At 32.9% G+C, this 14,123-nt stretch overlaps 1 protein-coding gene across 1 annotated transcript; it reads right to left on the reverse strand.

The window, feature by feature from the left end:
• Positions 1-7,045: 7,045 nt before the first annotated feature.
• LOC100813425 (probable LRR receptor-like serine/threonine-protein kinase At1g74360) lies at positions 7,046-11,136 on the reverse strand. The gene is made up of 2 exons (XM_003522261.5): positions 10,795-11,136; positions 7,046-10,473 (listed from the first exon to the last, which is right to left on the reverse strand). Exons 1-2 carry the CDS (start codon positions 10,856-10,858, stop codon positions 7,268-7,270), a joined length of 3,270 nt encoding a protein of 1,089 aa, XP_003522309.1. The 5' UTR covers positions 10,859-11,136; the 3' UTR covers positions 7,046-7,267.
• Positions 11,137-14,123: the final 2,987 nt, after the last annotated feature.

Consider the following 14,123-nt stretch of genomic DNA (forward strand, 5'->3'; position numbering starts at 1 on the left):
CGAGCTCGTCTCGCTTAGCGAAAGTCCATTTTTAACACTTAGCACGACAATTTTCACTTAGCGCAACTCCCTCTGCACTAAGTCTCGCTCAACAGGCCAATTCTCGCTCAACGCAATTCCTTCTCGGGTTGGAATTGCGCTTAGCGCACCCTTCGCGCTTAGAGAGGCATCAAAAGTTGTTATTTTCAAAATCCCAACGGTCAGACTGTGTAGAATTGTCTTAGGAACCTCGTCAAAATTTGAAGAGAATCCAACGGTCAACGAATCCAGGATCGTGATTTTACTGAAATAGGTTTGGATAAAATTTGAAATCTCATAATTTTAACTTAGCTCAACAAAACTCCACATAACTCAACATCCACGTCAAGAAATTCACACATGACTAATTCAAGTCATACCTCAACTCATTCAAGTCAACCATATAGTCAAATAACACGATAAATACAATTAAACATCGATTTATAATTAGTAATATTTCAGGGTGTTACAAATAGTGCGACCTTTTTTGGTCATGCAGTATCTAAAGATGGGATAAGCATAAATATAAAGAAAGTGGAAGCGATTCAGGGTTGGCCTAAGCCTACATCGATGTAAAAAATTCATAGCTTTCTTGGACTTGCAGGATACTACCGTCGGTTCATTAAAGATTTTTTCAAACTTACAACTCCTCTAACCAGATTAATGCAGAATCAAGTTATGTTCCAATAGGATGATGCATGTGAACAAAGTTTCCAACAACTAAAGGATTGTTTCACATTTTCTTCTATCTTAGCCTTACCTTTGAGTGGTGGTGGTTATGTGGTTTATTGTGATACATCTAAAGTTGGATTGAGGTGTGTTTTGATGAAACATGGAAGGGTGATTACTTATGCTTCTAGACAACTCAGAGGCATGAGCAAAACTATCTTGCACATGATTTAGAGATGGAAGCAGTGATCTTTGCTCTTAAGATTTGGAAGCATTACCTATATGGTGAGACTTGTGAGATTTACACTGATCATAAGAGTCTTAAGTACATATTTTAGCAGAAAGACTCAAATTTGAGGCAAAGGAGGTAGATGGAGCTCTTAAAAGACTATGATTGCACGATCGTGTACCATCCAGGTAAAACAAATGTAATTGTTGATGTTTTGAGTATAAAGTCTATGGGTAGCCTATCTCACATTATTGAAGTTAGGAGACCTGTAGTGAAGGAGTTCCAAGATCTTGTAGCTAGTGGAGTAAGGTTTGAGGTCACAGGCGCCGAATCACTTCTAGCTCATGTTCATGTTCGTTCCACTTTAGTGTATACCATTAAAGTCACTCAAGGTGAAGACCCTCATTTAAGGAAGATTGTGGAAGAGACTCAAGCAGGAAAGGTTTTTGATTTTGTAGTCGATTCTGAAGGTATGTTGCAGTTTGGCACTCACCTATGTGTTCCTAATGTAGGAGGCTTAAAGAAGAAGATTATAGAGGAAGTTCATCTTTCCTTTTACCCCCATTCATCCAAGTTCTACTAAAATGTATCAAGACTTGAAGGGGCTCTTTTGGTGGGAAGGGATGAAAAAAGATGTTGCTAAATTTGTATCTAAATGTCTAGTACATCAGCAAGTTAAAGTAGAGTATCAAAAGCATGCAGGCTTATTTAAGAGAATTGATATACCCGAATGGAAATGAGAAAGGATTACTATGGATTTTGTGACGAGGTTACCTAAAACCTCAAAGGGTTATGATTTGGCTTGGGTGATTGTAGATTGATTGACTAAGTCAACACACTTTTTGCCTATGAAAGCTACCTACTCAACAACTTAATATGCCAAGCTTTATTTTGAGAGAATACTATCTTTGCCTGGAGTGCCATTGTCTATAATATTAGATCAAGGTTCACAACTCAATTTTGGAGATCTTTTCAACAGGCCTTAGGGACTAGATTGGATTTGAGATCTTTTTGCCATTGTCTATATGGTTAATCCGAGAGAACAATATAAATCCTAGAAGATATGTTGCGTGCTTGCATGTTTGATTTTGGAGGTAGTTGGGATCAATACTTGTTTGGGAGGCATTGTTGATCTTTGATTGGGTGGTTTGAAGTTGGAGAGCCTTGGTTGGTAGGCCCAAATCTAATTCAAGAAGTTGTTGAGAAGGTCCAGATAATCTGAGATAACTTGTTGACTGCTTAGAGTAAACATAAGTCTTATTCAGATCAGAGAGATTGACCTTTAGAGTTTGGAGTAGGAGAACATGTATTTTTGCATGTGTCTCCCATGAAAGATATCTTATGTTTTGACTGGAAGGGTAAGCTTAGTTCCAGGTTTATTAGTCCTTTTGAGATTCTAGAGAGGGTGGGGCAAATGGCTTATTGTTTATCCCTCCCACCAGATCTATCAAGTGTTCACCTAGTTTTCCATGTGTCGATGCTTTGAATGTATGTTCATGATCCCTCCCACATTATTCAACTCCAGTCAGTGCAAGTTGATGAGAATCTCAGTTATACAGAACAACCAGCAACTATAGTGGACAAACGTGTGAAGTGTTTACGTTATAAGGATGTTGTGTTAGTGAAAGTGGCTTGGAGAGGGCCAGCTGGAGAAGAGATGACTTGGGAGCCAAAAATTGTTATGCGTGACAAGTACCCTAACTTGTTTGCGACTCAAGGTTAGTCATAGATCAAATTCAATGATGAATTTTCTTTCAAGGTGGAAGAATGAAACGCACCATTTCATTTTTAACATATGTGTGTGTGTGTGTGTGTGTGTGTGTGTATACATACATACATACATATATATATATATATATATATATATATATATATATATATATATATATATATATTCAAATTAAATTTAATAAAAATAATAATTTTAATTTATGTAATTAAATAATTGTATGTAAAAAATATTTACATGTAAATTTATACCAATCAAAATGTTACTTTTGTTTAATTATAAAGATAGTGAAATCATTGAGCACATAAAAAAATTGGCATGACGTTATTTTAACTTAATATCTTAAGTTCAAATCCAAGATATCTAACCGTGTTAAATAGAGTTTTACCATTTATAATCATAGGTTAATGTTTGGGTGGTTCTTTATTTTTATTGAAGCTCATATATTTTTTTTAGGTAATTTGTATTGGTTAATTTCATTAGTAGAGGTCATGAAACACACGATTTCATTTTTCACATACACACACACACATATAACAACCCCCCCCCCCCCCCCCCCCCCGCCACCTCTCTTCCTTTCTTTCAAGAACCCACCCCCATTTCTTGAGCCCTCCCTCTTCGTCCCCATTTTTCTTCTCTCATGCTTCCACTCTTTATCTTCCATTGTTCCAAAATTCATTAAGTTTATTGCATTCTTGTAGCACTCTAAAGTAAGGGGGTTGGAGTAAAAGGGAATAACACTCATCTCCTTAAAATTCTTTATTTGATCTCTTTAAGGTAAATTTACAAGCCATTGGGTTAGATGAGTATTTTATAGCATAGATTAGTTATGGATTGTGAGAGGGGTTAGAAACTAAGTATTCAGAACTATTGTGGTTTCCTCAAAACCCTATGTATGTTAAATTTGAGAATTTTGCCTATTCTCTTGTTCTTTTTATTTTAAATTCTTAAATCTTGTGGAAAATATGGTGGTTGATCCTCCCTACGACATTAGAAGACATTGATTGCATTCTTTTTGGTTGTGAGTAGCTACTCTACTTAGTGACACTTTTTAAAATTCTTTTAGGAGAAACTAGTAAACTCCAAAATATACTCTTTTGTGATCTTTGAATTCTAGGAGTACTTGAGAATGAAGTAAAATGTTTATTTTCACTTGATTGGAATTTATTATGAGATTTTTAATAGTTTTGATAAGGTATTTAAAAGTGCATATTGGATTAGTTTTTATTTATTTATTGTGAGTTTATGATTGATTAATGTTCGCTACAACGAAGAGATAATGTAGCTTATAAGTCGAATATTCATAGTATATATGTTTTCTGTTTGCAACAATGAAAAGATAATGTAGGTTATGAGTCAAACACTCATAGTATATATGTATTTTTTCCGTTTGCTGCAACGAAGAAATAATGTAGCCTACGAGCTAAATGTCATAGTTCCATAATTACCATTCGCCACAACAAAGAGATAATATGGCCTGTGTGCACATAGTAGAGTGAAAGTTTTTACAAAGTTGTTATTCTTGAATGCAAGTTTATATGTAGTTCTAAAAGTTTCAAGGGAGTATTCAATAGTTTCTAAAAGTGAGTTGTATTTATTTCACTTTTATTTAATGTCATTTAAATTCTTTTTGGATATAAAGACTCATGCTATGTTTATGCTCTCTTTGCTATCTATTTTGTATTTTATACTCTTACTAAGTCTTTGTGACTTACCCTTTCTTTCATTTTCCCCCTCTTAGATACACAGGTGGTTGAGTAGCTGACCTTTTGGGATTTGCCAACTTACCCAATAATTTGTTTATCTTTTTGGTAGACCTCCATTGCATTTGATGGAGAGTATTTTATTGTGACTCCAGTATAATGCGGCTATAGGGATAATGGTAGGAATAAGTGTAGAGAAAATTCCTTTATTTTGAAATATAGATGATCCTATCTTATAGATATGTTTATGGTGTAATTTTGATATTTTGAGACACTTTGATGCTTAGTATGTATGATCAACATCATTATTAATTGATATTTTGGATATTAAGTCAATGGCCTATGTTGTGACCCGTTGCCTTGATATCTAATTATTGGATCTGGATATATATATATATATATATATATATATATATATATTTGTATGGATATATGATATGTTTTCATAGGTTATTCAATATAGGATTTGTCCTATTTTTAGGGAAAACTTTGTCGGATTTTTGGCAACCCTTTTGGGTGGTCTTTTAATTGTGATTTGGAAACTTTTAGGCTAGTCAGGCTAAGGAAATTATAGTTTGTGTGCCGGTCATGATCCAAGAGTGGGTTGTGACAGGTCATTTGTATTGGCTAAAATACATTTTTCATCCTTTTAGATTATATTCAGTTTGGTCATTAATGTTTTAAAAATTTCAATGTAGTCCTTAATGTTTTTGAAGTGAACCAAAATGATCCTTTTGAAACAATAATCATTTTCGATTTGAGATGAGTTTGAACCTTTTTTAACTAATTTGAAACGCGAAATTTATCTCCTTAAATTCACTACATGAAGATTAAAAAATTCAAATGATATTCGAATCAAAAGGGGTCAAACATGGTGGAAATCACGTGTAAAATTAGTCTCCTAAGTAATTGAAAAAGAATTTAATATTAAAATTTTCAATTTTCTGTTGCTTGTTAGATTTGTTTTTCATGCAATTTTCACTATGTTTATCACTTTTTTTAGTCAATCATCAATAGGTTCTATAGTTTCATGAACATGAATCTAATGAGACAAATTTCACGTTTCAAATTACTCACAATAAGGTTCAAAATCGTTTCCCAAAATAACAAAAAATGATTATTGTTTTGGAGGGACCACTTTGACTCACTTTAAAAGCATAATGGACTAAATTAAACTTTTTAAAACAAAAAGGACTAAAGTGAATATAATCTAAAACATAAAAGACTAAAAGTGTATTAGCCTTATATATTATTATGTATTGGTGTCTTGAATTGAGCATACCTTATATTTAATTTAAGCATTTTTTTATTAATAAATTTTTAGCTTATACAAAAAAGGTATTATAATTTAATTTTTATTATTAATTTTTTCAATCCCACTTTAATAGATTCTTAAAGTCGTTCCTAGTGGAGTCGATTTTATTTTTTGTGATTTTTACTTTCAATATATAATATTATTAGAAGTTGAAAAATGAGGAAAGGGGTTAGTCTTCCCCCATTAAATTTGTACCTAGCTATAGAAGTTGGTAGGTTGAATTTTCTAAAATAGGTCTCTAAAGGTGTAAAGAAATACGCCATAAATGGGTTGCCTTGACGGATCCAACCCATTTTAATATTCCTACAATCTATCACGAGTCATTTAATACAAAAGTCTAGCTACACCTCCAAGCTAGACCATTGTTATGATTAAATTAATAATCTTTTAATTGATATATTAATCATTTACAAAATTTATCCAACATAATTAGTTAGACTTAAATGTAATTTTGGTTCCTTACTTTTTAAATATGCAATTTTGATCTCTCTATTTTAAAATAAAGACATTTAATTCTTATGCTTTTTAAATTTTATAATTTTGGTCTCCTTATTTTAAAATGGAGACATTTAATCCTTTAATTTTATAAAAGCTATGATTTTGGTCATTACACCAAACCGAAAGAGTTGATTGTTAGAAGATTAATGTTAAATATGAGGTTAATTAAACAAATAATCTCATATCACATCACTAAATTTGAGCCACATTGTGTTAATCTTTTAACCGATCAATATTTCGAATTTGATGGAAGAATCAAAATCATGGATTTTAAAAAATTAAGGATTAAATATCTCTATTTTAAATTAGAATGACTAAATCTGCATATTCTAAAAAATAGAAACATTAAATGTCTTTATTTTAAAATAAAGAGACCAAACTTACAAATTATAAAAAATAAGATGAACAAAATTACCATTAAGCCAATTAATTAATACTATTAATCAACAAATAAATCATTCAACACATTAAGAAGTTAAGAACGCTCATGAGAGTAGGTGGGGTGTCAGTCTAAAAGGCATGGGAAACTCAACACCTTTCTACTAACCTTACATATTAACAGTCATTTCAAATTGACTGTGTTATGAATGAGAATTGGAAAAAATAAAATAAAATTCACATGTCACACTTGCTTTGATTAATGACAATGTACAACATTTCATTCAATGTACATGTGATTGTGATGTCACATTAGTTTTCCAATATCCCTAATAAAAGCATATTTGCACTTTAGTGACGTTTCATGTGATTATGTAGGCAAGTGTAAATAAATTTAACTCTTCTTGTCTGTTGTCTCAGTTCTGGGATCCTCAATAATGATTTAAGTTACCTTTGTTCAAAGAATTAGAAATCTTCTTGATGGATTGAAGAAAGAAATATTTTACCCTGCCATTATTATTCATCAGAAGGCGTTAAACAAAAGTATATCCACAAAGATAAAATCTCATGGATACAAAATGAAATTGAACAAACTTCATCAACATGAATGGTGAGTTTCTTTACATGAGAAGAATCAACTGTGTAAGACATGTGTGTTTCTGTGTAAAACTGTATTGGAACGTACACTATATGCACATTTTCTTTTTTTATCTTGAATCACAAAAAGACTACACAATGTGTCCATAATTTGAGTCCCAAATGGGATTGTATATCCTAATGAGCATAGCTAGAACCTCCTTCATGTTAGGCCTAGTCTGTGGTGCATCATGTGTGCACTTCACTCCAACTTGGAGCAATTCACCCATCTCCTTTCCACCTTCAACTACCCCACATCCCTTCAGCAAAACTGGCACAGATTGACTCCAACCTTGTCTTCCAGAATCCATCATCATAACACGCCGGGTCCATTCCACCAAACACTCTTCCCCTCCATCCACTGCTCTTCTTGCTGTTGCTAGCTCCATGACCAACACCCCAAAACTATACACATCCCCTTTTGTTGTGGCTTGCCATGTTTGTCCATATTCTGGTGCAACATACCCCACTGTGCCAGCCACTATAGTGCTCACATGACTATCTCCAACATTAACAATTCTAGCAAGTCCAAAGTCTGTGACCTTGGCCTTGCCATCTTTGTCTAGCAACACATTACTAGCCTTCACATCTCTATGAACAATAGAAGGGTAGCACTCATGGTGCAAATAGACTAGTGCTCTAGCCACATCGATTGCCACTTCTAGGCGCCTTTTCCATGTCAACCTTTTTGTATTGGTCACAAGTTCCTCCAAGCTTCCACCTCCTATGTACTCATAGACAAGTATCTTCTGTGAACCATAGAGGCACCAACCATAGAGTGTGACAAGGTTTGGATGAGGCCAGTTAAATCCATGACCACTCAGAACCTTCATTTCGGCTCTGAATTCTTTTTCACCCTCGGTTCCTTCCTTCTGGAGCTTCTTCACTGCCACTTCTCTCCCATCTGGAAACATCCCTCTATACACTGTTCCATAGCCACCCCTTCCTATGACTCTCTCCTCTGTGAAGTTGGAGGTTGCTTTTAAGATGTCAGCATGTGTGAAAACTGTCTTGTTCAGGTGGAATATCTTGACAGTGTCGAAATACCATGCTGAGGATCCGGTGCTGCCTGAATCATGTTCTTGCTTCCTTGTATTCTTCATGAGGTATCCTGGTTCCACCTTTGGACTTTTCACCAAGAAACATATTACAAGGAAAAGAAGTCCAAAGACCATGATAGCCAGTGCTAGAGCCAAAAACAAAGACCATTTTGTGGGATTTTTCAAGACATTGGGTGTCCTATTTCTATCATCAGGGACGTTAAAGAATAGGTTCAAAAGGGGGTCACCCAAATATGAATCATTGTCAAAAGTGAGTAAGTGTCCAGCTGGTGGGACTGTACCAGATATGAGAGGATTATATGAGATGTTGAACATGCTAAGCTCATCCAAGTGCGCCAAACTTACGGGAAATGCTCCGGAGAAATTGTTCCAAGATAAATCCAGATCCTGTAGACACTTCATGTTGCCAATATCACTTGGAAGTTCACTAGAAAAATTGTTTCTGGTTATGTTCAAGACTACAAGTGGCAAATCTACCATCTCAGGAGGGAATTTCCCAGTAAACTTGTTATCCCCAAAATGCAACATGCTGAAGTTCACCATTGTCCCAATTTCTGAAGGAATTTCACCACTCAATTGGTTCCCACTTAGCTGAACATACCCTGTTATGTGTGATGGTCTAGAAGAGGGATGAGATGAACACATGGGGAAAATACTATATCCTTTGAGCAACCTATCCCAAAGGGCCCTACAATTCTTCCTTGTTAGGATGGTATACACAAAGCTGAATGGAGGGTAATCAGCAGGTATCCATCTCTTCATTGCTAAGCACTCACTATTGCCAGCAACAACTCCCCCAAGGTTTCTATTATTTGATTCAAATGTGGCCCTTGCGTTCCTTCCAATTCTCGTTAGCTCAGAAGGAAATTTTCCCGAGAGTTTGTTGTTTGCAAGGTTCAGCCATAACATGCTTGAGCAGTTTCCCAGCTCTGGTGGGATTTCTTCAGATAACGAATTATCTGAAAGGGTTAGCCATAGGAGAGAACTCAAGTTTCCAAGGCTTGGAGGGATTGGTCCAGTGAAATTGTTGAAGGCAAGATCAAGTGCCATAAGGCGAGTCAACTTTCCCAATTCAGATGGAATAGGTCCAGAGAACTGGTTGTAGGTTAAGGTTAAGAAGGTAAGTCCAGACATTTGTGAGATTTCAACAGGTAATGGACCTGAAAAGTTATTGAAGCTTATGTCCAAACGGCTAAGGTTTGTCAATGTAAAAATGCCTGATGTGTTCAACCCTCTAGTGTAGGAATTTGAGTGCAGCACAAGAAACTTAAGTTGCTTGAATTTCCCAAAAATCTCCTGCACCTCCCCACCAAATTTGTTTCTGCTCAAGTCCAAGATGAACAAATTGGTTAGGTTCAAAAGGGTCTCTGGGATATCCCTTGAGAAAGTGTTGTTCCCCAAGAACAATGCCTTGAGACCAGAAATGGAACCAATTTCACTGGGAACATCACCAGTGAAATTGTTACTAGAAAGGTTGAGAACCTCTAAATTCTTGCAGTTAGCAACCTCCTTTGGGGGCTTACCATCAAACTCATTGACCGAAAGGTCAAGATTTTCAAGGCTACAATTAATTGGAAAAGCCTTGGAAGGAACAACCCCAGTGAGAAAATTCTCTGAGATTGAAAACTCTCTCAGCCTGTATAATCCAGTCCATAGGGTCCCATTCAGATGGTTGGTGCTCAAATCCAAGTATTGCAACCTCAAGCATTGATCAAAGAAGCCATCAATCCCACCACTCAAGTGATTGTCTGAAGCATTCAAAGTCACCAAACTATCACAAATGGCAGGGAAACTCAACCCAAGTCCCCCAACAAATCTATTAACAGAAAGGTCCACTGTTTGCAACTGTGTCAAACCCTTCAAGTTCAACTCTCCCATAAGAGTATTATGGGAGAGATTAAGATACACAAGCTGGTGGCTCCTCCTCAAGTCCTCAGGAATCACCCCAGAGAGAGAGTTCCAAGAGATGTCAAGGTGTGTGAGTTCAGTGAGTTGAGAGAAATTTTCGAATATGTTACCATATATGTCACTGTAAGAGATGTCTACTTTCACAACCCTCTTTGTTGTTCCGTTGAAGAGGTCACAAGAGATTCCTGACCAATCACAAGGATTTGAACTGTTCTTGTTCCAGCTTATGTACCCTCCTTTATTTGCAAGAGTTTGGGTTTGCAAATATGATTTCAGCTTTAGCAAAACTCGCGCGTCAGTTTCCAACGAATCCCCAACAACTAATTTACCTGTACAAAGTACAATCACCACAACTTCGGTAAACGTGAAAGACAACTAACAGAAAAACAGCATCAATAATCGACCTAGGAAACCAGAATAAACATAAAATAAATAGAGAATCTAACAACACCCCACCAAATAGATTGGTGCTTAATAACTTAAAAAAAATATATATAATGATTCTAATTTAAGGTATACTATGCAAAACAATTACAAGGTTCATTCATCATCATCAATAAAGCAATTATTATTATTATTAACCCCAAAAGGAGTTTGAGGCAAAAACTTTTCCTTTTTTGGGAAAAGGGAACAGAGTTTTGAGTTAGTACCTGAGAAAAGGATCAAGAAACAGACAAACAGGAAGCCCCATAAATCGGTTTCCTGCTCTGACATTAATGATGATGGTCCTTCTTCTCTTGTGGTATGTGTTTATTTTTCTTCTTTGAACAAAACTCATGTACTTGATGGAATAAAATATGAGTGAATCCTTGAAGGGCTCAAAACTGTGAAGCCATTGGTATGTGTGTGAGTGTGTTTTTGTTGGAATGGTCTACCAGTGCCGGGTGGTGGTGGACAAAAAAACAATTGAACTCTGAAGTCTGAACAACACTGCGGCTCGTGTCTTTATTTTCCATATTTTGCTTCTTGTGATATCATGCTGAGGGGTTTATTTTATTTTATTTCAATATGTATAAGTGAAGAATGAACGAACGATTGATGCTGTTTATTAATTAATAAAAGTATGGTTGATGTGGTTTGTCCCCGAATGTGAATGTCAGTCAAATCAGGTATGTGTTTCTAATCCGGGCTAGCTATTTGTAGACTAAGGAGTTCTAGTTTCACATTTTAACATATTTTTTTTATTACTCTCTCATTTATATATAAGGTTAATTGTTTTTTAATGAGATTCACTAAAAGATATTAATATTTAAACATGAAATTTACCGAATAAGAAAGAATGTGTTGAATAGATATTCCATTATACAAGAATTAAATAGAATGTCACAACCCAATAAAGTCCAGCATCGAGATTCTTTAAATAAGTTGAAAGAGATTTCATTATCTGGTAAGATTTTATTGAAAGAAAAAAACTTATCTCTGTAATATTTAAGTCATGAGAATTAGTTTTATAATTTATGACTATGAAAATATCTTATTTTCAGAAAAAAAAAATATCACAAAATATCTTACTTTACATTATAATTCATATAAAGTTCAAGGATTAATTTTTTTGTACTTTTTATATATTTGGGATTTAAATTTAAATTTTTTATTTTTTTAGGTATCAATTTATTATTGTTTCACTTTTAGGAACTAAGATGGATATTACTATAAAATAACTTGTACTTTTTTATTTCTCTTTATGATATTACTTATTTTTTCTCTTTGGTTTTTAAAATATTGTATACAGTTAAATTATTGTATAAATTTGTAAAATATCTTATAAATAAAATTTCTGATTGTATATGGATGAATATTAATTTGAGAGTCACAATAAGCAAAGCAAAGGAAATGGGAGACACAAGAAGCGAAGTCACGGCATTTTGGATTTGGTGGCAAAGGGGCGGTCGAGCCGCCATTGCTGACCTGTTCGACGAAGATTGGCTCGCACGGGTTTGACTACATTGCTACCACGCAAAGACAACTTCTTTGCTGAACCCATTTATAACACTTGAACAAGCAAGTATTTATTCACACATAAATGATTAGATAAAATTTACCATAAGCAACAAAAATTATTTGTCTTTTTTTAAAATATAAATAAAATTTAATTAATTTTATCTTATTTAATGAGATTATTTTCAAAGTATTCTTCATTTAATAGGGTTAAATATTTTTTTATGCTTAAGTTCCACTGAAGAGTAATTAAGGAATAAAAGACTTATGTTTTCTTTGAGATTAATACAATTTAACGAAATTAATTAATTTCTTAATAAATGTAAATTAATTTTTTTTACTTACAATAGAGACCAGAGGAAGTAGAGTTTAAAAGTTAGTACAAGATGTATAAGTAAGGATTTGACTTAGTTAATTAATTAAGAAGTGTACATGAATATATATATCCGATATAAACTCCACCTATGATTTCATATATAGTTGGTCCCAAACTCAGGTAAAAAAAATTTGAGTTGTGTTACACTCTTGATTGTCAATGTCAAACTTGTCGATACACTAAAAATGGATCACTCACAATCAATTTGATTTTATGTAAAGAAGATCTACAATAAAATTCATTTATCTTTTACAATTTGCCCAATGAACGAAAGATTGTGCTTTTGTTATACATGCATCATCAGATGTTCAAATAATTTTATTTTTAATGGGATGTTCAAAAAATTATAGCTCTAGTAATAATAATACTGTTAATGACGCATAAAAATAGCTTATATTCAATCATATTGAGCAATCTAAGAATAAATAGTACTTATATACAATTCTTTTCTTTCTGATCATGATGTTTAATTAGTTGAACAAGTTGTGTGTGATGAATCAAAGGCACTAGACATGGTTAAAGGCACACGAAAATGTCAGAAAATGACATCGCCGTTTTCTTGGTTGGCGGTAATAAACGCTTTTAAGAAATTGTTAGAAAACTTGGATACGATTTACAAAGGATAATTGAGGTTAATGTTAATTAATGAAGCACCAACAAAGACTTTAGATTATATATTTAATCTTTTATTCAAATATAATTTTAATTGATGCATTTCTGACCCAAACTTGGTTGTTCTTTTTGAGACTCAAAATTGTTAATTTGTAAATAAGTCTTTAAAATCTAAAAATTAATTACATTATTATTATTTAATTATGTATTACACATTACTTTCTAATGTAGTTATTATTCTGATAAAAAAATTAATAAAAAGTAAACATATTTTAAAATAATGGTATAGTTTCTTTTATTTACATTATATATAATACTGACATTAGAAAAATTCAAAAATAAAATTATTAAGGTTTTGAATAAATTGATTTTTTTAAAAAATTAATATATATATATATATATATATATATATATATATATATATATATATATATATATATATATATATATATATATATATATATATATAGTCTCACCTACTAACAAGAGATTTTAGTTATCTTGCAATTTGTAGGCTCCATTTAAGTTATTAATTTGGTCATTCCTTCATGTATCTGTAAAAGCCTTTTTAGTTTTAGCTTTTGTTAATATTTGACATGCTTTTAACTTATTTACAATATTATTGTTATACTATTTTTTTCTTTCTTTATATAGCTATTATTATTTTTTATCTCTCATATTATAACTTTAGGTATATGCTAAAAAAAATTTTGCAACTTATATTTGAATACAATATTATTTAGGGAATGGTCAAAAGTTGAATTTTAATACGTTAGGATAGACTATTTGCATCCCAACTAGTGGTATTGAGTCTGAAGACATTTAATGTCTTTCGATCCTAGTTTTGATGAATTCAAACATTATTATGATAGGATATAAAAAAATGTGATATTGTCAATTGGAATAAGATTAATTGATACTATTAGATATTAAATTTTTGCATTATATTATTTAATATACTTTTTGTAAAATATGAAATAAAAATGAAAAAATATGGATTAATTTTAGACAAAGTTAAAGACAAAAAACTTAATTAATTCTGTATATGTATTC

Source organism: Glycine max, chromosome 4 (assembly GCF_000004515.6).
Source record: "Glycine max cultivar Williams 82 chromosome 4, Glycine_max_v4.0, whole genome shotgun sequence".
NCBI lineage: Eukaryota > Viridiplantae > Streptophyta > Magnoliopsida > Fabales > Fabaceae > Glycine > Glycine max.